This window comes from Grammomys surdaster, unplaced genomic scaffold (assembly GCF_004785775.1).
Source record: "Grammomys surdaster isolate TR1022 unplaced genomic scaffold, NIH_TR_1.0 125888, whole genome shotgun sequence".
In the NCBI taxonomy this organism is placed as follows: domain Eukaryota; kingdom Metazoa; phylum Chordata; class Mammalia; order Rodentia; family Muridae; genus Grammomys; species Grammomys surdaster.
In genome coordinates, this window is record NW_021620713.1 from 1,086,750 (window position 1) to 1,112,474 (window position 25,725).

Sequence of the window (25,725 nt, forward strand, 5' to 3'; positions counted from 1 at the left end):
TGGGTATCCAGTTTTGCCATTTATTCAATAAGTTCTCATATTTTTCAGTGTGATTTTTAATTTCCTTGTTGAACTTTAAGTATCCAGAGATGTCTGGGTTTAGTTCTGAACCATCTATTTTATTTCATTGGTCTATATGTCTATTTTTTGTGCCAATAGTTTGCTGTTCTTGTCACTATGGGTATATAGTATAGTTTGAAGACAGGTAATGTGATACACCTTGCTATGTTTTTTCTTCTTAGGATTGCTTTGGCTATCCATGCTCTCATATTTTCAAATGAATATTTGGATGTTTTCTAGTTCTGTGAAAATCTCCATTGTAATTTTGATGAAGCTACCATCGAAGCAGTAGATTACTATTGCTAATATAGCCATTTTGTGATACTAAATAATTATGCCATCATCTACTGCCTTGTGCAATTTTCTTTTCAGTGTCTTAATGCTCTCCTTGTACAAGTATTTTATATCTTAGGTTAGTTCTATTCCTAGATGTTTCCAAAGATGTTGAGAATAACATCTTTTTACTAAGTCCATTATCAGCAAGTTCAGGATGACATATAGACACTATGAATTTAGTATGTTCATTTTATATCCTCTACCTTTCTTAATGTGCTTATGAAATTTAAATGCTTTCTGCTGGGTTCCTTGGTCATTTAAGTGTTGAATCACATTACCTACAAGTAGACATGGTTTAACTTTTTCCTTTCCAACCTTTGTCTTTCATACATTTCTTTTATGGCTCAGGCTAAGCTTGAGCAGTATGAGGAGAAAGACTGGAGAAAGTGGACATCTCTGTCATCATTGATTTTATTAAATAGCAATTTTCTTTTTGTTTGTTTGGTTTGTCTAAGAGTTTACTATCCTTGTAAGTTTTTTTCAAAGAAGCAGTTATTTGATTGATAATTCTATTTATTGTTCTTTTAGTCTTGAGTTCATTAATTACTGTCCTGACAGTTATTATTTCTTGCCATCAGCTGCACTTAAGTTTGATTTTGTCTTGTTTTCCTATAGTTTTGAGATGCATTGCTAGGTTATTTATGAGCCATCTCTCTGATTCTTTGATCTGAACACTTACAGTTTTAGTCTTTCATCTTAGGGCAATATTCAATGTATCCCAAAGGTTCTGGTGTGTAGTACTATAATTTATTTTCTTTTGATTATAGTTTAGAACCAGCTCTGAGTTTATCTGTAAAGAAGAACACATTCTCCCCTTGGTATATTCTTTTGTGTTCATATTTCTGTTATGAGCATGTCAGTGTGTATACTCAAGGCAAGTTATCATTTCCTGTGATACTATTTAGGTCTTTGATGCTCCTGTTAAACATAAACCAAAACCGTCAAAACTTATTCTCTTCAATTTTTAATATTACCCCATATACAGACACGGCAAGTACTCTGTTCTTTAGTTAATATACAAAAATGAGAGAAAGTTTGCTAAATAAGAAAAGATTGAAATGTTGCTACCAATTTTGTTTCAATCCCATTTAAAATGAAAGGAAAAAACATGTTACTATATTTTTCCACCACTATGTCTCAGTCTCAGATTTTTTTCAAGAAAATGCCAAGAGGTAAATTTGATATCATTATATGCACAAGGACTCATATAGTATCCTGATAGCAGTGAAAGAAATAATTCTACACAATAAATCATTATTTTCAAGATGAAGGTGACTCCAAGTTCATGCTTTTGCCTAAAACTTTACCTATTTTCTTTATGAATCAATAATTTTTTATCTCCTCTACATCTTTCTTAACATTTCACAAAAACTATCGTTTAATTTATTACTCTAATAATAATTAATTCAAGAATAGTTTTTTGAATACAACCTTCTGTTGAAATATTTTCTTTAATAAAATCTTTGATGTGGGGCTGAGGTAAATGTGAGCATCATGTATGTTAAGTAGCAAATTCTTAGCTACCCTGTAAATGTTAGCAGAGGTAAAGAGTCTTTCAATTACAATGAGACATACATTTTTTTTTTCATTTTTGTTTTTGTTTTTCCATTTGTCTGGACATGGATTATGTAAATCATTAACAGAAATGTCTCTGATTATGTTTGCCTTTTAAGAATGCTATGCGTGGCCGGGCAGTGGTGGTGCACGCCTTTAATCCCAGCACTTGGGAGGCAGAGGCAGGCAGATTTCTGAGTTCAAGAGTTCAAGGCTAGCCTGCTCTACAGAGTGAGTTCCAGGACAGCCAGGGCTACACAGAGAAACCCTGTCTCGAAAAAAAAAGGCAAAACAACAACAACAAAAAAAGGAATGCTATGTGTATCTTTCAGTCAGTTCTTGTTTCCAAACTAGTAGCTATGTACTCTTTAGGACTGACTTTGTCATTTTGTAAATAATTGATTGCATTATATTTCTTCTTCCACTTTACTCTTTTGATGTCACTCATATAGTTACACTAAATATGTCCATAATGTCCAGATTACACTTAAGGTTCTGATTTTTATTCTAAGCATACAAAAAAGAATCAACATTGTGAAGCTTAGTGAGATGTCTCATTGGATAATGGTACCTGGTGTCAAGCCTACTGAACTGACTTCAATCCCTGGGATCCTCAGAGTAGAAGAAGAACAATAAATTCTTTAAGTTTTCTTCTGAACTGTACAAGGCACTGTGGCATACAAGTCCACACACTCCCATGAAAAACCAGTAAATAAATGAGTAAATAAATAAATGTAATGAAAATAATAAATATTTTGATAGATATACTTTCTGTCGGGTTCTAGCTTAAATAAAGAATTTAACAAGTTAAAAATAAAAGCAAGTTTTAAAAATATTGAGTAAATTTCTCCAAATGCCTCTTCCTTGCTTGCAGATTACATTTTCAATGGTGGCCCGAGATGTGAGTTTTACAATAAAGAGGAAAAGAGTGCTCTACTTGGGAAAATCTCTACTGAAAAGCTGTGCCTCCTTCATGCTTCCCTGCTACTTTCTGATAGTCTTTCCTTTTTCCTCTTCTTCTAAAATACACCCACTATTTCATCTTTCCCAGGAGAGTACCCTTCGCACCCCAAGGTGGTTCAGTTTCCCTACCTGTGCTTCATGTGTTGAGATATATGACATCACATCTCACACACTACCTTGACCTACATAGTCAAGTCTCTAGGATCAAAGTGAATATTCTAGCTGGAGAGAAAACAAAAGCAAATGAACAAGTAATTATTTAATACTGTGTAGTATTCTTCATCTCTCTTGGTTTTGTGTAACATTACAGTCATTCCTTATTAGCATATCTACTTTTTTGCCATTCATTTTTTACTTACTAACTACATAGTAGTTTAGTATGTAGATTTTCTATAATTTGTAAATACCAACTTCCCAATTAAAGAAGTATTTATTTCAGTCTTGAACAGTTACTAGAAGGATGTTTTGGCTATTATTATAATTTTCTACAGGTATGTTTCTCCAAAAAAAATTATTCTAAGATGTGAACTTGCCAAGTCAATAGTATAAGTAACTTTTATAGCAATTATTCCTTTGCTTTCCACTGGTACACATCAAATAATACTTTTACAATAATAGGGTGAAATTATCATTTTTATTTATTTATACCAATAGAGGGCATAATCTAACTGTTTAATAGTTCTTAACTGAGAGGTTATATCTCATTGTAACTGTAATTAACATTGTCAACACTAAATGGGAAGCTGATGTTTTGCCATCTAAGACAACTTTTTAAATAACATTGACATTTTTATATACTTTGTCCTTTCCGAGTTTTTTCTTTCTGCTCTCCTTTTATCATTTTTAGACTGTTGTTTTTTCTAAGACAAGACTGTCACCTAGAGTACAGGTGAAATGAAACTCACCAAGTATCTGAGCCTGCCTCTGAGTTTAGGTTTACCTGTCTTTACATCCCAGGTCCAGGGCTCCAGGTGTGAAATGCCTATCATTCTTTGCCCATTCTCAATGAATCATTTTGTGTTATGATTTTCTAGAAAGACTAAGTTAAATATAACCAATGCATAAAAGCATAACAATTACAAATATTGTGATCACACAAAGATTTGATGCATGGGTACATTTTAAACTCAGGTTAGCTGTATCTGTCTCATATAGTTACCACTTTTGTGGCAAAACCATTTGTACCCCTTTTTTTCCTTTCTGAGATACATCATGCTCAGTTGTAACGTATGATCAACCTAGGGTGCAGTGTCACAACAGAATTTCTTAGTCCTATCGAACTTAAACTTATTACCAATTGATCAACTTTCCTCCACTTTTTCCTTTGCCTTTTCCAAACTCTGGTAATCCCCATTCTATTCTAAATGTATTTGAAATCAGGTCATTGTATCTCACACATCAGTGGCATCATGGTTGTCTTTCTGTGCCTGTTTTGTCCCACTTAATATAGTGACTGCCATTTCTATTATGTTGTCATGAATGTCATTATTTTTCTTCTTTCCCTATGGTTGAATACTGTGTCTAGATACACATCAAGATTAGCTACGTGTTAGATTGCTCAGTGGATAAGAGCACTTGCTACTCTCCTAAAGGATCTTAGATTGATTGCAGCAACCACATGGTGTCAACTGTCTGAAACCCCAGCTTCAGGGAATCCTATGCCATCTTCCGATGTCTGCAGGCACTCGATACATGTGGTGGACAGACGTATGTGTAGACAAAATGCCTACATATATAAAATGAATAATCTTTTTAAAAGAAAATCAATGAATTCTTTGTGATATAAATTGAAAATGATTATCTAGATTGTTACTTAAACAATCTTTTTTTTAGTTCATCATTCTGCAGAAACAATCTCAAAATTCTTAGTTTTATTGCACAATAATTTGTATATTTATTCGCTTGTTGACATGGTACATATTGTTTTGATTGGAACTTTCACAGAGAGTAAAATCTTCCAGGAATATTCCCTGTCACCATATTTTTTTCCACAATAAGATTCTTTTTAGTGTTATTTGTTTTCCATGTGACATTTGAGTCAGCTTCACTTCTCATAAATAAAAACAAGCTTGTTTGCATTTTCATGGGACTCATTAAATTTGTACATAAACTTGAGGATAATTTGTTTCTGATATTGATTACTAATTACATTCTTTTGCAGTTGTTTGTAAGTGTAGTTCTTAAATGCTTCTTGTTAATATATTTGTGTAATAATGCAAATTTGTATTTACATTTGTTTTTAACAATTACATGTGAGACTATTATATTTAATTATCAATTTGTTCTTATCAAGTGCAAAATTACATACCTTAAATGTAGTAATAATTCATCTCTTCCCACTAGATTTTCATCTGCAAACTCTTGCAATTACACTGGAAGCTGTAGCACATCGCTTTGCAAAGCTCATATGTTAATCTCGCCGCTCGAGAATAAGACGACTACTACAGGTTAAAGTTAAATTTGAAGCAAGCTTTAAATAAATCCTGACAGAGTTAGTGAACTCTCATCTCTGGGTTTTCAGAAAATGGCTCCAGTCACATTTTGCAGGGCCTTACAAAGGCAAAACCCATAATTCACTGCATTTTCCATGAGGTCCAAGCAGGGGCAAGCATACATCTTGACACACTTCCTGCCTGGTTACCTTCCACCCATATGTGATCAGTCACATCTGGTGCAGACGGGTCAAACAAATATAGGCCAAAAAGGAACTTATTCATAACTGCAAACAGAATTCTTAACCTGCAGCTTATATTTTCCTGCTTGGTCTTATAGTATCTCCTTGAGTTATATACTCAATCAAATCCTTGATTATGCAATGCATACCTGTTTATATTGGGATCTAATAACCTTCAGTTCAATGATACCCAGAGCAATGGTATGATCTAGTCAAGTCATTGATGTACAAGCCAACAGTAATAACAGAAACAGATGGACCAAGGGCATGGGGATTCCTGATATCACAGTAACTCTCTGGGAGGAGACTAGAAATGACATTAGGGATCATTTATTTAGTTTATTTCATGTCCCCCCTCTTATTTGAGAACGGCCAGATTATCTCTAACGATCTATAATGGCTTATATAGAAACAATAATTTTTTCTTAAAGCTATATAATAAGTTCTCTGCTTTGCCCTGAGCAGTTCCGGAGCACCTTTAAGTCTATACTTAGAAAACAAAGCAAGGATTTTAACATCGTGACCTGTGATTGATAATAGGTAATAGTGCTTGACTAGCGTGTCAGAACTTTTCTGGTCATTGTTAAAACTCTGAACTTCTGAAATTTTAGTGTAACAATAGGGGGAAAATTCTGAAACATTTCTTATTGTCACATGACTTAAACCACTTCCTTATAACTTTACAATTTACATTTATATATTTTGAGTTGTTTGCTGAGACTCCCAGAACTTTTCTTATGCTTTCATATCCTCAGTCCTTTATATGCCTTAGAACACTTTCTTAGACCCACAGAACATAGAGACTTTCATATCTTGGGACATTTTCCTAGACTCTCAAAACTTCCATAGAGTCCAACCATTTTCTTTCCACCTAATCATTTACCAAAGTCACAAATAGTTATTTATGAGAACAGTCATTATAAATCATGTTCTGTTAGTGTAAACTTACATCTGAAACCTGTTATTTTTAATATGAAGCCTGTTAGGAAGGCAAACCTGTCTATCTTTTTCTGCAGAACACATAGAAGCTCTAGAAAAAAGCAAGGCTTAATTTTTACATATAAGATGAGATAACAAGGTGGCTGCAGCCTTGGAAAAGAACCTGTTTGCTGATGCCAAGCTGACAAAGCCATCAATACCAGAAGTCTGAGAAGAATAAATTACAGCAGGAAGTATAATTCAAGTGGCCTATGTATCAATTAAAGTGAGAGAGAGAGCCTAGTCCATCACCTAGAAGGTCATCTCAGGCTCCTGTGGTATCCATGGCATTGGGGGAAGAAGTACTTGGACAGCATCAGTTTTTGGCTGTCATACCCAGAAGATGAGAGTGTTCCTGTTGAATAGGAATGGGGCAAGGTGGGGAAATGACCTTTCTTTGTCTAGGCAAAGGTGTGAAATCAACTCTCCAGTGTCCTGCTTATCTGTCATCTGTAGAGACCCCAGCAGTGATGAGTTTATCTATCAAGTATATCTGAGATAAACAAACTTTTGTTTTCAATTACTTACTTTTAAGCTTAATATTAAAAACATATATAGAGGCTAAGTAAAATGTCCTTCCTGTAATTAATTGCATTAGTACTTAGCACAGATAAAAGTATAGTTCTGACACATTAAGCAATTTGATCATTTAGAAGATGACCGATCATTAGCTTGCATGTCTTCATCATCTTTAACTGTTTACATTAAGTTAATAGTTTTTGTAAGGTTAGGAGTTTATAGCTTCATCTCTGTAAGTTTGTACTTTAAAAAAATTAATAGTTTCTGAATTGATGCTCTTTTAGTATCAAAATAAAACTTTAACTCTTAAATACAGCCCACAAAGAGACTGCAAACTTTTCCTGATCCTTTTAGAGCTACCATTTACATATAACAGTTTCTTATATGACTCACTTAATCAAAATAGCTTACGTGTAACAAAGTTAGTAATACCAAGGAGGCTAGGCATCCATACTTAACCATGAGTAGACTTTAGGTAAGGAGAGACATTATGTAAACCAGGACTTCACACTCTTCCTAATGCTTCAACCCTACAAATCAGGTCCTCATGTTGTGGTGACAACGAACCATAAAACCACCCTCATGCCTATTTCACAATTGCAATTTTGCCACTATTATGAGTCGAAAAGGAAGCGTCCAGTATTCATGTGGCCCTAGGCTACCCCTGTAAAAAGGTCTTTTGACCCACAAAAGGATTGTGACCCATAGGTTGAGAAGCTGCTTCAAGCCCTTTGTCAGACTGCTTAGGTTATTGTCTTGCTACATCATAAGGTAATGTTTCAGTTTCTGCAGTAGTAGTTAGTGCTCATAACTTTGGCACTAATTTTTAACCTTTTTATTTATTGATTTTTAAGATTAATTAATTAATTAATAAAACATTTTACAATCTTCAATGTCCCATAGCTTTATATATTTAAGTATTTTAAAAGCTGTTGCTTAAAAAGTCCAGTTATTTTTATTAAACTTTCTATAAAACTCCAAAATTTCCTCTTAATAACATTTAAAAATCTCTCAACTGTGTGCTCCTGCAATATCAAAAATAAATCACCTTTTTTACTTCAAGAGGGAAGATACATGATACACCCACAATCTACAGAAGGCAAAACTAGGCTCTAACAGTGCAGTCAATTCAAAGCTCAGTATGTGAGATTCAACCTTTTACGCTTTCCTGCAGTGCTTAGATCGCCTCTTTGGTTGCACCCTTTGCAGTACATGCATTGCCTGCCTTATAGATCCTAGCTTGATCCAGTTCACTGTGACTGGTGCTTCAGGTGACTTTCACATTGTATCTGCCTTCCAATGCTGCTAGGGCCCAGCATTGAGATTGGGCTCTCTTTAGGAACTCCAGTCCTGCCACCCGTTTGCAAGCTTCAGCTGTTACCATGACCCTTTTACATCTTTACACCCAATATCATCTGGGTGACTGTTACAAAGTTTGGCTGCAAGTGCAAGGCACATTCTTGCATATGAATGCATGGAGGTGAAGCTTTAATACCTTATTAAACAAGCATTGTTTCTAAATCCTATCTTTCATAAGCCTTGTTTTCAGGACAAGATAGAAATTATCATATAAAAATTTATCCTAATCCAAAGTATCTTGGAGATTATTGCCTCTTTGATATGCCCACAATGAGTAGTTATCGTTAATCAAGATGGCAGGAATATCATAAATATCTGCCCTCTCCAACCTTTACAATGATGGAGACCACCTATGTGGCTGCCACCATCCTGATGAGGGACAGAAGTTAGCATATGTTGTTTATATCCCAAAATGGAATCATGATACATGATTCTTCTAAGATTGTTTATGAATAGACTTTTAATGATTAACACCCAGTGTTACTAGTTTTAAGTTAACTTTTTCATAGACTTTACAGAGTTTTAACCATATCCAACACAATAAACATATAAATCTCACGGTATTGAATGTTCACATAAACTAAGTCCAATATTTTTGGCTGTTCTGCTTTGCTATTTTTCTCCCTGTGACAGTGTCGAGTGGATTGACTGATTCAGGAGACAGAGGAAACTTTTACATATGTTTGAGTCTAGAGAAGCGAAAGCTATAATCCAACTCTAGAGCCAGCTTTCTAATAAAGCAAAACAACATAAAACAACTTTAGAGTTATCCATACCCCAAAGACATCTGAACTCCTGCTAACCCACATCTAAAGACCAGAGAGCTTAGTGATAAATTCTGAACCTCAGATATAAAAACAGCTAAGGCAGTGGTGGTGGTTGGCAGCTGGTAGTTCATGGCAGCAGAGACAGCAAAATTACCCAACCCATTTCTTTCATAGCTACATGTTTGTAACAAAACTTACACACATATCAGAGAACACAGACAGATAAAATTTTCTAACAAAACAGGAAGATACACTTTCGTGAAAAACTGAGAGACAACTTTCCAACCAAGTGGAATTAGATGGGCAGGCAACTTCTTGCTATTTGCCCTAGACAGGAGAATATTAGGGTTCCATGGAACTCCCTCCTTATCCCAGATAGGGGTACCACAGGACCGAACCAGTCTATGCCTCACCAGGAGATCTTTGTAGATGCCTGATGCTTTTCACAGCATGGAAATTCACTTTGATAGTCTGTGAACTGAAGGCAGGCACATGCCTCTTGAAATGCTCCCTAAGCCCTGGAGTTCTGGAGTCAAAGTCCAGCTGAAGGATTTGGACAGATGGTCTGAATCTTTCTTGATCCTCTAGACAATGTTCATCCCATTGGTAGAGAATAAGACCACTATTGCAGGTTAAAGACAAATTTAAGGCAAGCTTTAAATAGTGGCCAGGCTGATGGACTCTCTGACAGGTCCATCTCTGGGTTTCCAGAAAATGGCCCGAAGTCACATTTAGCAGAGGATTAAAAGGGCAAAACCCATAATATGCCACATTCCCTATAAGGTCCAATCAGGGGGAACAATGCACCCTGACATACTCCCTTTCTATGACCATCCTGCCTACATCCAGTCAGAGGCAAGCCTTCATCCTGATGTATTTTCTGCCCATGCACCACCCACCCACATGTGGATAAGTATATCTGGTGCAGATCAGTCAATCAAATATAGGCCAAACAAAACTTATTCTTAACTGCATACAGAATACTTAATTTGCAAGGTGTATTTTTCCCATTTGGTCCTACAGATTTTCTTTATGATAGTATATTAGCACACTCAAGACTGGGTTGATTTTATGTCTGTCATTGTACCTTAGGTTTATATTGATATTATATTAATTTAGCAAATAGTATTTTTTTAAATAATTTGATTCAATAATTTTTGATGTATGGGAATAAACAATTTTGAGATTTATCTACCCCCAAACAGTAGTGAGATGGATTTTCTGTTATGGTTTTAAGTTTTTATAATGTTTCTAGGTCCATAAAGTCCTTTGGATCATACTTCTTCTTTTCTGAAATTGAGTTGAATGAATCACTCGTTTAGAAAAGTGTTTGTTATACTTAGGTTTTAAAATACTTTAAGTAATCTCTGCATCATGATAAACTAAGTTTTCCTTATTGGTGATTAGCTCTTCACATAATGTTTTACATTTCTCTACTACACTGTCATGCATTTTCTTAATAAAGCAATACCTCCTGACCACTGCTGACTTCGACTTGTGTATACAGGTGTGTTCTTTGAGATTTCCAAAGTATTCGTTTCAGTGCTTATTTCACTGGCTGTAATTGCTGTTTTATTTTCTTCATGGTACTTAAACAGTATGGCCATGAAACTCTCAATTGAATTTTTTTCCTCTTTATTCTGAATGTAATTGATATAACTTTCCTTCTCATTCGCTGGATAGTAATAACTTTTTGATTTCTGGCTTTTCTATTAATTGCCGATTTTATTAGATCATAGAATATATGCATTTTGGCAACACTCCAGTTTTGTGATAATGAATATTTTCATAGATTATCAAATTCTGTGTTTATTACCTCAGAATGCACCATTAAATTTTTTTGGTTAGATTGACATTTCTAATTTGTGTTTTTGCACACTTGCTTTTTCATGAACCTAGAAAAGTTAGTAACACATTCCTGTCACAGGGTTTTTGTCTTTCCATATAGCTTCTGCTATGTCTTCTTTGTCAACAGTCCTGCATCTGTCTAGAAAAAGTATGTTTTATTCGGCCTTTTGAGCCAGGATCTCTCAATGTAGTCCTGGCTGTTCTGGAACTCACTATGTAGAACAGACTGGCCTTGAACTCACAGAAATCCATTCTTTCTCTGCCTTCTGAATACTGGGATTAAAGATGTGAGGCAATGTCCAGAAATTTTTAACTGTTTTTGCTGCAAGACACCACTAATATTAAGAAATACCATTTTATAATTTAATCATTTTAATAATAATTCTATCTTATTAGACACAAAGGTTGCATATTGCTTTTTTAACCTCTATCTATGTTTTTTCTCCTTTCATTTCTATTATTTCTGAATCACTCATCTCGAGTGGGTCTGCTTGCTTTGTGGAACAAATACTGTTCTCCTTCAAGATGCTCCCTAGCCACATTGCCATTTTTTGCTTTCATGTGTCTAGAATTTATTCCATGTTATTTAATGTTGTGTCTTCTTAAGTTCCTTTAAAGGAGCATTTCAACACACTTTTTCTGTTCAAGATTTTAAACCAGAATATTCTGAATCTTATAGTTTTTTTTAAATTACTGTAAAACTTCGTTATTTCCATTTATTTAATAATGACGGTTTAGCACATTTCTTGTATTTTCTGCCTAGCCACCCATCACCTCCTTTCCTTTCTGAACCCCTTATAACCTAATCCTCTAATATACATGTTAGTCAGTGTGGCCTGTGACTCTTAGATGTCATTGCATTTTTTTTCAATATAAAGATTCAAACCAATCTTTATTCAAGTAACGTACTGTTGAAATAATCCAATTTTTAAAAAATTCTAAAATGTTCTTTTATTTCTATTTTTTCTTAAAATCTCAGGATGATGATAAAATTTTTCATCTTTCAGACAGGTGATAATTACCGCTTTGTCTGTAAGTCACATAATACCTCATTCTTCCCTGGCATGTCCACCCTGCTGATTCCTCTGTTCTGTTCTCTTTGCCCACCCTGACTTCTTTATGTTCCTTCCAAATCCTTCATTACTTCTTCCATGTGCCCTGTTTTCTTTTTAAACTTAATTCAGCACACTCATATCCATTATCACATTTCCAAGATGTATGTCATATGTGACACTTTTTCTATGAAGACAACACACACACACACACACACACACACAAGCACACACTCATCTCTTCACCTCAGGAAGGGAAAACACAATAAGACAGATATTTGCACCAGAATCAACTTTGTAAAGCACAGAGTTTTCATTGTGATTACTAACAAGAGTTTCTTACAGGAGCAGGTATGATGCAAAGCAGTACTGTCACCAAAATGGCCACCCCAATACCCAATACTAATAAAAGTCCAGGAGCTCTCTATACACCTTGCAGGCAGTTGCTGAAGTCCCAGAATCTCCTCTGGGCATGTGGCTGGTCACACTCCTTAATGGCTGACTTATTGTTGTTGTTGCTTTGTTTTTTGACTGTAAAATGTTCTGGGCAGTACTGTATTTGTCCTTTCCTATATTTGTCTGTGATGTTTTCATATCATATTGAATATTGTTCACGATGTTTCTTTGCATTTATTTATTCCATGTTCTACCCTTCCATGGCCTTTGTGGCAGCTCCTTGTGGCTTGTGATTTCCATGTGCTCATTTCCATGTGCATAGGTTTGCTGTTCCCCTTGAGAATTTCATGTAGATTCTTTCCAGTTGTACCATTCATCCTGTCATATTGTCCAGAGAGGCTTGAATGCTTGCAATGCACACGGCTAAACAACTAAATCCACATCACCCAACAACTAAATCCCCATCTTCCAACAACTAATTCCACATCACCCAACAACTAAATCCCCATCACCCAACAGCTGAATCCACATCACCCAACAACTAAATCTCCATCACTCAACAATTAAATCCACATCACCCAGCAACTAAATCCACATCACCCAACAACTAAATCCACATCTTGTTCTTCTTTGAAGGCTTGGCAAAAGTAGGCATCCTAAAGTTTATATTATGTCATCAATTCAGTACTTTCAATGTAATTTAATTTTTCGTGTTACTTGAAAAATTTTTTTATTTGTGAAATTAAGATGTGTTTTTAGTTTTGCTGAATGGTGGGGGAGGTACATTTGCTCAGATCTGTGACCTGTTCAGGGAAGCGTGGCTCTTGGTACATTTTAGTACTCTTCTCTTTGAAAAACAAAAACCAGCCTTGATGAAATCCTTCAAAAATAGCAAGATCACTTCTTTCCCTATTTGTCATTTTCTCTGTAATCTGGTCTTCCTTTTTAACGCAGGATTTTAAGTGCTTGTGAACCTAGTGTATATTACTTTTTATTTTCTTCTTTTGGTTATTTTTAAAAAGAAAATTATTTTAAAATAACTGAAAATAGAAGACTCATGGTTGGGGGTATTCTCCTTTGCTCAAGGTTTGATTGATAATTGATTTATTGATTGATTGTTTACTCTAAATTGTTTAGTCCTCTTTTGCTTCTAACAGAGACACACATAATTTTTTCTAATATAGTCTGTATTTTCTGTCTTGCTCATTAAAATACCATTTAATGAAAACTAAATTCAAAATAAAGAATAAATTTTTTAGAAAATTATTCAAACACTCTAATCACTCAATCCAGTCTTGCTAGAACAAGTCTCTAGGGTTTTGTTTTAAAACATTATGGGATAGTTGGTAACACTGACCTTTAGCCTTTATTTTGGCATTTAACAACAAAACCCCTACTGATGCCTTTCTGAATCATTTAAAAAATAAAAAGCAATCATTGTATAGGAAAATATTCATTGTAATTATATTTAACTGCACTAAAATAATATGAGAAATTCTTATTTTTGATAGTTTTCATTTTATTGTGTAACATTTATATACTTAAGGATCTGGTAACTTATACCACAATTTATTCTAATATTCTTGTCATGAATTCCTAAATTATCTTCAGTAGTATTGTAGACCGAATGTCTATCATCAACTTATATTTCAGGTTAGTGGGATGGTTCGGCCATGAACTCAGTACACGATTTAACATGGATAACAGTAAGTATATTCAAGTTTATCAGATGCATTTCTGGTTTCACTTCGTTCTGATTTTCAACTGTCTTTGTATTCCATGCAATAGACGTGCCCCATGGAGAATGCACTTTGAAAATGTCACTACAGTTTCCAAAATAAGAAATGACATTTCAGTATGTAAGGCTAAGTGTTTATAGATTTAGCATGATTTTGCATTTCATCCCTTTGAAGAGAGATGAAAGGAAATGAAATCTAGCCTGTGGCTCATGTGGCTTGGTCAGATTCCTGAGTCAGAATGGCCAAAACACAAGCGGTGAAAGCAGGGGGCAACTTGGTGATGGAGGCCAGAGCCAGAGCAGCATAAGCGCCAATCCCACTTTGCTGCTTAATAGTTTTGTGACAATGCCAGACATTGTTCATCCTGTTCCTCATATCTAGTGTAAATAATTGTGACTTCAGTGTTGGTTTAAGAGAAAGTTAAATCTGAAACTACAAACTCAGGAGCACACGACAATACTTTAAACAAATGTTCACATGTATTTCTCGTTCCAAATATTTCCTTTTTGTGGCATTTGCACACCCTTTGTACCAAAGAGGTGATGTACACCTATAAGGGTGTACATCAATAGTAGTAGGGAAGCTTCCATCATGCCCTAGGGTCACGTCTGAGCTCTTTTTCTCAGTGCTGGCACTCCAGCCTTCTAGAACACAGGAAGCACCATGAGACGAACATTTGCCAGTTAAATATAAACTCAGTGTCTTAGCATGCATCCTTGACTTAGGAACTATTTATATGTCTTTAAAATGGCAGAAGCCAGGTAGCAAGAGGCCTGACAGTCAATCCCAGTCAGAACAGAAGCCTGTAATGCAGCCAGGCTGTTAACCTACCTGCTACCTTTAATTGTCTTGCCGGTCCAGTCACTTCAATTATCTGAGCTATGGTTTGTTTGTTTGTTTGTTTGTTACCATTCGAGAAGGGATATGATTAGATCACAAACAGAACTGGCCCTCTTGCTGTGACACAGGAGACAGGAAGTATTTTAAGTTTTGTATTGTGTCACTAAACAAACATGGAGGCACATAGAAGTCACTGATATCATAGTCCAACAAGCTTTTATTTAAGACAAAACTATTGGAAACCAGTTAGTAGATTGGACTTTGCCTGCTGGTCTTTTCAACTACCCCAAGGTTTGATAAATTTCCAAAGACTGGTGCTGTTTAACACATTCTTCTTACGTTAATTTTGAGTCACCCAATGTTGCTAGATTTAAGTTACTTTTGTTCAATGTGCTTAGACACATTCAGAGAATACCTGTTATCCTACACAGGCAGATCTTTCTGCTCCCCTTGTTTTTCTAAGAAAGCCATGTGACTTAATAAAAATACTAGAGCTAAAAACTTCCTTCCTGGGTCAATGTGCTTTCAGGTGACTCAGGGTAACAGGCCTTCCCAGCTTGATGTTCTCTCTCCTGACATAAAATTCTTACAAGTTTTTCAAGCATAGTGTAAAAAGGAAACACAGGCTTGAAACTAAGAAGACTAAGTATAGGGTTTAGACCATTTCTGTCTCCTATATAAGGGTTCTAGTGTCAAGTCAGCTGACAGCATTGAGATTGAGTCATGGAGATGGCCACTGGACTGGAAACAGGTCAGGATTTTCCCTCTTTCAGATTTCTTCGACAGAGTTCAGGAATGCCACCTAGGGGGAAAACTGTCTTAAGTCTTACTCTTTCAGTATTGACTTCTCTATCATTTTAGGCCCTTTTTTAAAAGTACATTCTAAATAATACATGTTCTAATAATTTTTTCAGAACTACAATTAATCCCTGGGGTCAATGGATTTCGAATTTCCAACCCTCCCATTCTGTTGGTCTGCTCCTTGCATGCCAGTTTAGAGGTAAGAGACCTGGGCTTCTGCCTTGCCACCTGTTCTGTTTACCTCAGCTGGCTCTGACAGGTCCTAAAAGATTTCTGCTAATGAGAAAGATCCCAAGTAAACAGAAGTGATGGAAAAGGGCAGCAGTTCCTACTGGGACTGTGGCAGTGACTGTGACCTTGCATTTGTTGTATTTGTTAACGGGACCTGGTGTGAAAGACTCATGTACTGCTGTCCTAGTGAGATACACCTGGACTTGACTAGTTCAATGCTCATCTTTCTATAAACCAAATAAGCATGTAGTATTTAATTCTAAGTTAACTCACTCTTGTAGCTGGTGTTTGTGACTTCTAGGCATTCTGATCCTACTAGTTCTATAAGTTAAGGAATGAGCAAAGTGCCCTATAAAAGGTAACAGGAGACTGAGTTTGTAAGATGACAGTGGAGAATTGAGTAAACAACACATGGAGTGGGGCCCTTAACTAATAGTGTAGATATTTTTCTTTTTTTTTTTTTTATAAATAATTTATTTATTTTTGAACATGAAATGCTTTTTTATAGCATGTTTCACAAGGGGAGGGGGTAAGAGGGGCCAGATGGTGGAAAAGTACAAAATCTTCTTGGCCTGTGCCTTGAAACATGTCATGGTCTATATGGTACACTGCCTTGAATTATGATCTACCTGCTGTTCTTCAGAAGATATGGTACACTGCTTGAGTTATGGTCTCCCTGCTATTCTTAAGATGATATGGTACACTGCTTTGAGTCTATCTGCAGTTGCTAAGCAGGATCTTGCAGTTGCCAAGCTTCAGAGGACATTGTGCAGGTGGGGAAAGGTAGGGGGTGAGGGTAAGGGCGAGGGTCCTGGCTTCTGGCATCTCCCCCTTCTCTGTTTAGTTAGAGAAGGCATCTTATGATCAATCCCAACTATGTGAATTTTGAATTTGGATGTCTAATTATGGGGGGTCTTAGACAAGTTCACAACCCCAAAACACTGATGTGAGACGAGTCACATCGATGGTTGAAGGTTTTAGGCTGTCGACGATGGGCAACGTCAAGGGACTCCGATGTGGGTGAAAGGAGGGTGAGGGCCCTGTCTTAGGCCATGTAGGCTGCACCCACTCCCAGCACCACGCACTCCTTTTCGGCTGCATTGGGTGGGCCCCTGGGAAGTGGACCTACAATAATCCCGTCATTGGGCTAACTCACAGCCATCCTAGTCCCTTGTAAATGTTCAATTTACCAACCATTTGTCAGTTTGGGGTGTAATATTGTCATAAAGGAAGGCTCCCCAATGTTAGCGGCCATATCAAGGACGGCCTTGGTTTAGGAAAAAGCCAATTTTTGTTGTGGTGATCAAGAGGCCAAGCTCTCTATCGAGAGAAACGGGGGCAAAGCCAGGCATACCAGGAACCCTTCTGGAGGGCGTGGAAGTCTAGCGGTCGACCGTAGGGGGGAGGCAGGGGAGCTGGCAGCTGTGTCAGTCTCCTGCAGAGTCACTTCTGGATCCTCTTCAATTTTCGGCTGATGGTAATGAACTTCAACCGTCTTCTTGATGGCAGCATCAACCTGGTTCCGTGGATGACAGGTCGCGGGTTTTGATCTCTGTCTCGCTTAATCTTGATGTCCTGCGCACATCCTCTCAATGAGGGTCCGTCCAGAGGGGTCCGTGCCTCGAGCCCCACGTCTGGGTGCCACTTGACCCGACTGGCAGGCCCTAGTTATTCGTGGGGGCGAGGAGGACTGCAACCTGCTATTCTTCAGAAGATATGGTACACTGCCTGAGTTATGGTCTCCTTGCTATTCTTCAGATGATATGGTACACTGCTTTGAGTCTATCTGCAGTTTCCAAGCAGGATCTTGCAGTTGCCCAAGCTTCAGGGAACCTTGTGCAGCTGGGAAAAGGTAGGGGGTGAGGGTAAGGGCGAGGATCCTGACTTCTGGCCCATCTGGATTAGAACTTCTAATGGCAGGCATCACGGGTGATTCATTTTTGCCTGGGATGCTGGGTGAGTTCAAGCTCCTGGGAGTCCCTGTTTCTCTCGGGTTTTCTGGGGTTGAGTACGGAGCTGCCGCCTGCGACCTACTCTATGCTCGGGCCCAAACCGGAAGTCTAGATATTTTTCTTATTGGGAGCAACTATGGCATTTTATGTATGTATAAATTTTAGAGTGAGCATTCTGCTTTTAAATTTGCTCATATATTTGCCTAAACTGAATTTTACTCAATATCAATAATTATAAAGTTGGTTGTCTTTATAGATATGTATATATGTTATACAAAAAACAGATATAGATAAAGGAACATATCTAGAAACCTAAAGCTTTAGGTCTTTAATGTCATTTAGTGGTATTCTAACTTCATTCAAGTAAATACGCTACATATTGCTATAACTTATCAAGTAATTAAAATTATATAATTTGGAGCTGGAGAGGTGGCTCAGGGATTAAGAATTCTGGCTGCTCTTCCAGATGACAGGTTTGATTCCTTGCACCAACTGCTCACAATGGTCTGTAACTCCAGTCCCAGGGAATCCAATATTCTTTTCTGGCCTCTGTGGGCACCAGGCACACATGTGGTGCATAAGCATCCACTGCTGACAAAATGCCAATACACATAAAGTAAAAATATATTACCGAAGTTACACACTTAATATTGATACTCATATGAATTGAATACATTGACTGGAATGTACTTTAAAAGTTATACCTTTTTAAACAAATGTTTTAAATCTCCTAGTCAAATAAGACTTGAATTTGTTTCCCTAATGTCTTCTAAAAATCATCTAATTAGTGATATTTTAGGAAATCTTGTGCAGGGTTTGAGTTTGAAAGTGATGATTAGAAGAAGAAGAAAAAAATCTCCCTTCTAAATCCCAAATACAGCAGTTCACTATTCTGGCCACTGGATGGCATCATCAAGTTCCCGCTTTCGTACACCACCACTAGATAGTGTCAATTGCCATTCTCATGGCATCCCAGTTTAGAAAGCACCACCTCAATTTGACCACTAGATGGAGCATGTGCTGTTTTCACCGTTTTACTTTTTTTTTTTTTTTGACTGTTTTATGTTTTGATGAAAAATAGACAAAATGAGAAGATTATTTTGCAGCCAGGATAACACTGTTTAAGTTTTTATTTAAGACGAAAAATCTGTGCAGTACTTTATCTAATGATATTTAATAGTTTTCTAATAATTTGTAATAGCTAGTATCCATAAGGAAAAAAATGTTGTGCTTGGTTTTAAAACAACAAATATCATCTTAGTTTGCAAGGTTTTAACAGAAAAGCTAAGTATGAAAGCAGCCAAGACTCCTGCTCAGGAGCTAGGGCCCACTAGCAGTTAGCTCCTTTCTTCTGATTTCTCTTATACATTCAGAAGTTTTCCATTTTTTTTTTCTCAACACTGGATGATCTTCATCTCAGTTGTCTCCACCTTTGGAGTGGGGTGATTCCAGCCTGTGTGGTTATACCTTCTCATTTTACCAAACTGTCTACACAGAAGGGAGTCAAATTCTTTATCCTGCCATGCTGGATTAGAGCCACCCACATTAACTTTCCATTCTCAGATTCTGAGGGCTGACTCATATTTTTCCCTTTAAGACCTAAACATAAACCTACCAAAAGAACCTTAGCAGACATCGGAAACAGGACACTAATTCTCAGCAGCTTCTTGCACTCACTGTAGCTACTCACTACCAAGGCTTTGTTCTGGCCAAATGATTTTTTGTACTTATAATTTTTGTACATTTTAATTGAAATGTAGTTATGTTACTTTCCCCACTCCTTTTCCTCCTTCTAGTCTCCCTTTACAACTTACCTGATGCCCCTCCCCCAAAAGATAGCCTCTTTTTTGGTTATCATTAAACACACTAGTCAAGCCTTGGATTGGCTATAATGGTTCTGAAATTTTTTTCTTCTGCACTCTTAATTGCAAAGATTTAAAATTACAAAATAACACATACTTCCCTCGGTTATCCTAACTCCGGTGTATTTCTGAGCCCTGTCAGTAAGCATTGGGAAGTATTTGTTTATATGTTGTGTTTGCTTATTGCTGGAGCAAAGCTATGCAGTGGAGAAAAGAAAGTGTCCCAGGGAGGGGAATGTAAGAGAGTGGGCGAAAGTGAGAAAGGCCCAATAGTCTGGGGAGGGCAAGCTGGGAGAACAGAGGATAAAGGACAAAAGAAATAAAAAGAGAGAAGGCAGGGATTCACCTTATTAAATATGGCCAGTATTTAAATGAAAGAAATAAATGATTGAAGCAGTTTGTCTTATCTACTTAAAAAAAATAAACCTATCTTATATACTTAAAAAACAACTGGAGGATTCTACATTTTAAAGTCAACTGCACAGCATCAGGAAGACAGGTCATCAAGTAAAGTGCTTTCTGCACAAACTAGAAAACCCACATAAATAAAGGTGGGATGAGAGGCCAGAATCCTCCGACCCTCACATGTGAACCACGGCATGCATACCTCCAACCAATACATTTAAACTTGCATTAATATGGCTTTGTCTACAACTATGTTTGCTCAACTGATATCCCTAAAAGTAGTCCCTATCATCAACTCCCAACTGGTACTTCCTTTCCTGCAGGACAGCAGTCATTCATTGATCCATTTAAAATGCACTGTGCTGAGCAGGAGCAGAATGAGCCTGGGAAGGAACTGACGCTCCATTCTACACTAGACATTAAGCATGACTTCAAATAAGCAGAACAGCTCATGAATACACACACACACACACACACACACACACACACACATATATATATATATATATGCCATTTTGGTTATTTTTTTACATAGCAAAATGCACACATTTTCTACATTTGCTCAACATATAAATTTATAATGGTATCAACTATCACAAAAGCTGTTCAAAAACAGGAGCTAAGTTTTCTGGTTGATTGCATGGTGATAAAGGTCAAGACAGCAGCAAGGACAAAAGCAAAGTATTTCTATACAATGCATGCAGACCCAAGTTCGTAGTTTTAAGAGAAGCCAGATAGGCATGGTGACTCACATTTTTTATACCAGCATTCAGGAGACAGAGGCTGAGATAGGTGGATATCTATGAGTTCCAGGCACTAAGGCCCTGTCTCTGAATGAATAAATGAATGGATGGATGAATGTCTAGGAAACAAGAAAGAAAGAAAGAAAGAAAGAAAGAAAGAAAGAAAGAAAGAAAGAAAGAAAGGAAGGAAGGAAGGAAGGAAGGAAGGAAGGAAGGAAGGAAGGAAGGAAGAAAGAAGAAGGAAGGAAGGAGAAAAGAGAGGGAAGGTAGGGGAAAGAGGAAATAAAAAAAGAAAAGAAAAAAGAATTAAAAATAATGAAATCAGAACAATAGAAAACTCTACACACTTCATGCTTGCCCTGTTTAATAGTATATAACCTTCCTAGCTTGAGAGTCAAACCTTCCTACCTTGGGTCTAACTCCCTTAACCTGAGGTTCTAACCTTCCTAGCCTTGTGTTTATTTTACATGGTAGCAACAAAATTAAGCAAGCAGAGTTGCCTGCCAGGAATTCTGTTAAAATCTATAAGATTTTAAAATTTTGTTTTTAACTTCAGAGACACACACACACACACACACACACACACACACTGATTATCGAAAGAATTAATTAAAAAAAAAGCATCAGGGAATTGGGCATGTGCTACAGTTCTCATCTGACTCCTATGAACCATTCTTTGGTTTTTTGGTTTTACTTTGTTTGCTTGTTTGTTTTATTTTGTTTTGTTTGTTTCTCCATGCTGATGATCACACCCCTTGAACTTTCCACACATTCCAGCAATAAGATGATCCCTAGCTGTCTTAATAGTTCCATGTGGGACTTCGGAACAGACTTCTCTGCTATGTGAGGCCACTTAGAAAAGCTCAGACATGTGGTTTGAATGCAGTTCCCAGTATTTGAGAATCTGGTCACCAGCTGGTGAAATGGTCTTAGAATGAGGTGGAGGTCTTTAGGAGGAAGTGGGTCAGAGGGTGGGCCTTGGAACTTTTTTCTTTTATTGGTTATTTTCTTTATTTACATTTCAAATGTTATCTTCTTTCCAGGTCTCCCCTCAGGAAACCCCATATTCCATCCCCCCTCCCAGCCTCTAAGAGGTTGTGTTTACTCTCTGTCTGCTCTGTTCTTGAATGTGAACCCAGTGTAACTGGATGGAAAACCCTACTTAAACTGTCAGCAAGTGTAAATGCTCCTTTCCTTATGTTGCTTCTTGTCCCAAATCTGGTCACAGGTAACAAGAAATGTGACTAAAAAGTCAGTAGCCACCTTTGCTGTAACTGGGAAGTGAAATAATTTTGAATTTATTTTTCAATGAAGGAGTAGCCATTTTGTAATATAAAAAATAAAACTGGCTGACATTGAAGACAGTAACACTTTAGTTATAAAAGAAATGAGTAAAAGCAAATGTCTCATCTTTTTAAGCACACTAGAAATGTTAATCAACAATCTCCAATATCTTCATCATCTACAGATACAAATGACTTAATGAAAGTGGACACTTTGCACTCCATATGCCTGGGATCTCCATTCACAGAGTCTACACCCAGGCGACAACATTTTCTTCATACAGATTTAATTTTTTTTCTTAAAACTATATCCAGATGATACTGTGTTTACAAGTAGCTACACAGCAATTGTGCTGTGCACATGTTTTAATAAAAGAATCAAAAATGAGAATGTCCTTTCTGATGTGTGATTTACGTTCAAATTTACTTCTCTGTAAACCAGTAGTCACTGCTAACCTGATTGTGATTCTCAGATCTTTCAGCAAGCAACTATGGCTGCGCTGAGAAGAAAATCCATTCTGCTGACGGGTTATCTGGAATACATGCTCAAACATTACCACAACAAAGATAACCCAGCAAAGAAGCGGCCGATTGTGAACATAATCACCCCGTCCAGAGCAGAAGAGCGAGGCTGCCAGTTAACGCTGACCTTTTCCATTCCCAAGAAAAGCGTTTTTAAGGAACTAGAAAAAAGAGGAGTCATTGTATGTATAAAACATTATGTCTTGCATTTCACCATTTCTCTTTGGTTCCAGGTTAGGATGAGTCTTAGGTTACTAAACTTATCCGTTATTGCGTATTGTTCTGGTCAATCAGTCAGGATAAGTCAAACATAAACTTGGCACTCAACAGTCGCCATCATGGATAGCCACAGGAGCCCTTTTTAATCAAAGGAATTAAATAGCAAATCTTGCTTTTGAGAAATAGTCTTGTGTTATTGACTCAGTTTTTTTAAATAGATAAGCAAGGATGTATTTCATCAGACTCAGTAAAGGCAAACTTTTCACTAGTTTGGCTAAATAGCCAAACTATATATGAGTGATATAAAAAGCATATATGCACATACATGATTTCATATGTATCATGTGTTAAAATTAACCTTTCCATGCATTATTGAAAAAAATAATACAAACCACCTTCTATTGGTTGATTAACCTAAATTACTCTCATTTTTATCAATTCAACCATAACCAATGTGGGAATATTTCTCAGGAATGGGAATGAGACAAAGAATGTTTACAGTGGTTTGAAACCTGTGTTGTTTGTATGTGTCTGTATGTGGTAAGTTTATGTAGGCTTCTTAGCCTCTTGAGGAGAACTGATACGTGTTACAGTTTTAAGGGAAGAGGTATGTGAGTTGGGCTGCATTCCACTCATTAGTACTCACAGCTTTAGAAAGGCTACCCTGCCTCAGGGCTCATGTTATAGTGTCAACAATGTAAACCAAGCTGAGTCTCTCCCAACTTCTGTGCTCTGGGGAAATCCATGCTTCTTTGTCCTGAGATGTTTCATCTGTGTTTTCAGTTTTAAAACACTTCAAAGAATCATTATAGGATTTGAAAGGGATAGCATACGCAGACTATGTTCACTGATAGCTAAAATGGACATTTCTTAAAAGTTGGCCATGGTGATAATTAGGCCAGTTATTATGTGATTCTACCTCCAATCCCATCAGCAGTCCCTGGAACATATAGACAACTCCTATCTCCATGGTCAGGGATTACACAATTAATGAAGAGTGTTTTCTGAAGCTCTTAAAATCTCAGTGAGACCCAGGGTTCTGTCCACAGTGGGGCTTGTCTTCTGGAAAGCTTTCACAGACTTGCCAACTTCCAAAGACAACTCCCAGTGACTTCAGAAACATAATTTGGACATTCGCATGAGAACACACTGCTAGTGTCATTACTAAGTTTATGTTAACAGAGAGCTTTACTAACAAAAATAAAAAAGTTGCTCACATATTAAGTTTGAGGGAAGTCATGATCTATATGGAATTTTAATGGGAAAGTAGAATTTCTATGTGTAGACATTGCTAAGATTGTTGCTTTATTCATTTTTATTTTTATTTTTTTCTCTCTCCAGTGTGACAAGCGTGAACCAGATGGTATCCGTGTGGCCCCTGTTCCTCTCTATAATTCTTTCCATGATGTTTATAAGTTCATCAGACTGCTCACTTCCATACTTGACTCTACAGAAAGAAACTAGCCATGTTTTCTAGAATAACTCAAGTAATCTCACTGAAAGCTGCTGGAGTTTTCACTTCTATTGAATTTTAGTTATTAAAAAGCCTCCAGAAATTTTTTCCATAAAAATGATAATAATTATATAAACTTATATAAAACTTGGTATGTGTTTTAATATCTGTGTCACTGGGGATTTCGGTGTCTTGTGGACCAGGAAGTCACACTTTACATGACTCCAACCTATAGATCACTGTCTTGATCAGCTGTCACATTCCATGGTCACTGAAATGTTTTCTGTTTAATTTGTGACTGAGCTGACAATGTTATAATGTATGTGGACTTCTCTATAAATATTGGAAGTATTATTTTAATTTTGATGTAGAAAAGAGTTTTATTTTTAACACTTGTAGTTGACTCATCTGAAATATGTTTGAAATTATGATGTTTTATCTAATTCTAGGAAAAGAAAACAGACTTCTTAAGCTGTTACAATCTCCCCCCTTGTCTCTATCCTTAGTGTGTGTGTCTGTGTGTTTGTGTGTCTGTGTGTTTGTGCGTCTGTGTATACCCATGATGTAAGTGCCTATGCTTAAACGGTGAGACTACTTGACCCTACATGCTCATATGAAGCTGGAGGTCAACACTGGACATATTCCTAAATCAGTTTAAATTATTTATTTATTTTTATGTGTATGGATGTTTTGCCTGCATGTATGTCTGTGCATCATGTACATGTCATGTCTACAGAAGCTAGAAGATCATCTGAGACTGGAATTACAGAGCCACTGTGTGGGTGCTAGGAATCGAACCCAAGTTCTTTGGAAAAGTAGCCAATGCTCTTATCCTTTGAAAGATCTCTCCAGCCTTTCACCTTATATTTTGATACAGGCTTTCTCCCCAAACCTGGAACTCACTCCTTCATCTAGTGTGGCTGGCCAGTGAGTCTTCAGAGTTTCTCTGTATCTGCACTCCAGTGAGTGCTGGGTTATAGATATACACTGCTGCACATAGATTTTTGCATGTGTACTAAGATCTGAACACGGTCCTTATGTTTGTCCAGCAATCAAGCCATCCCCCAGTCATTGCCTTTTGATGTCGCTAGTAGTATACATTTATTGGCAAAGTATTCTAAATTTCCATGTATAGAGAGCAGATTATAATGATTTGATAAACTTGAATG

General features: G+C 36.8%; 1 protein-coding gene across 1 annotated transcript in view; it reads left to right on the plus strand.

The window, feature by feature from the left end:
* Kynu (kynureninase) overlaps window positions 1–24,916 on the plus strand; it is a 127,718-nt gene extending 102,802 nt beyond the window's left edge. The window contains exons 11-14 of the mRNA XM_028752198.1: window positions 14,160–14,212; window positions 16,000–16,085; window positions 22,836–23,066; window positions 24,445–24,916. Coding sequence (XP_028608031.1) covers window positions 14,160–14,212; window positions 16,000–16,085; window positions 22,836–23,066; window positions 24,445–24,567 — 493 coding nt within the window. The 3' untranslated portion in view covers window positions 24,568–24,916. The remainder of the gene's footprint in view (window positions 1–14,159; window positions 14,213–15,999; window positions 16,086–22,835; window positions 23,067–24,444) is intronic.
* The last annotated feature ends 809 nt before the right edge of the window (window positions 24,917–25,725 follow it).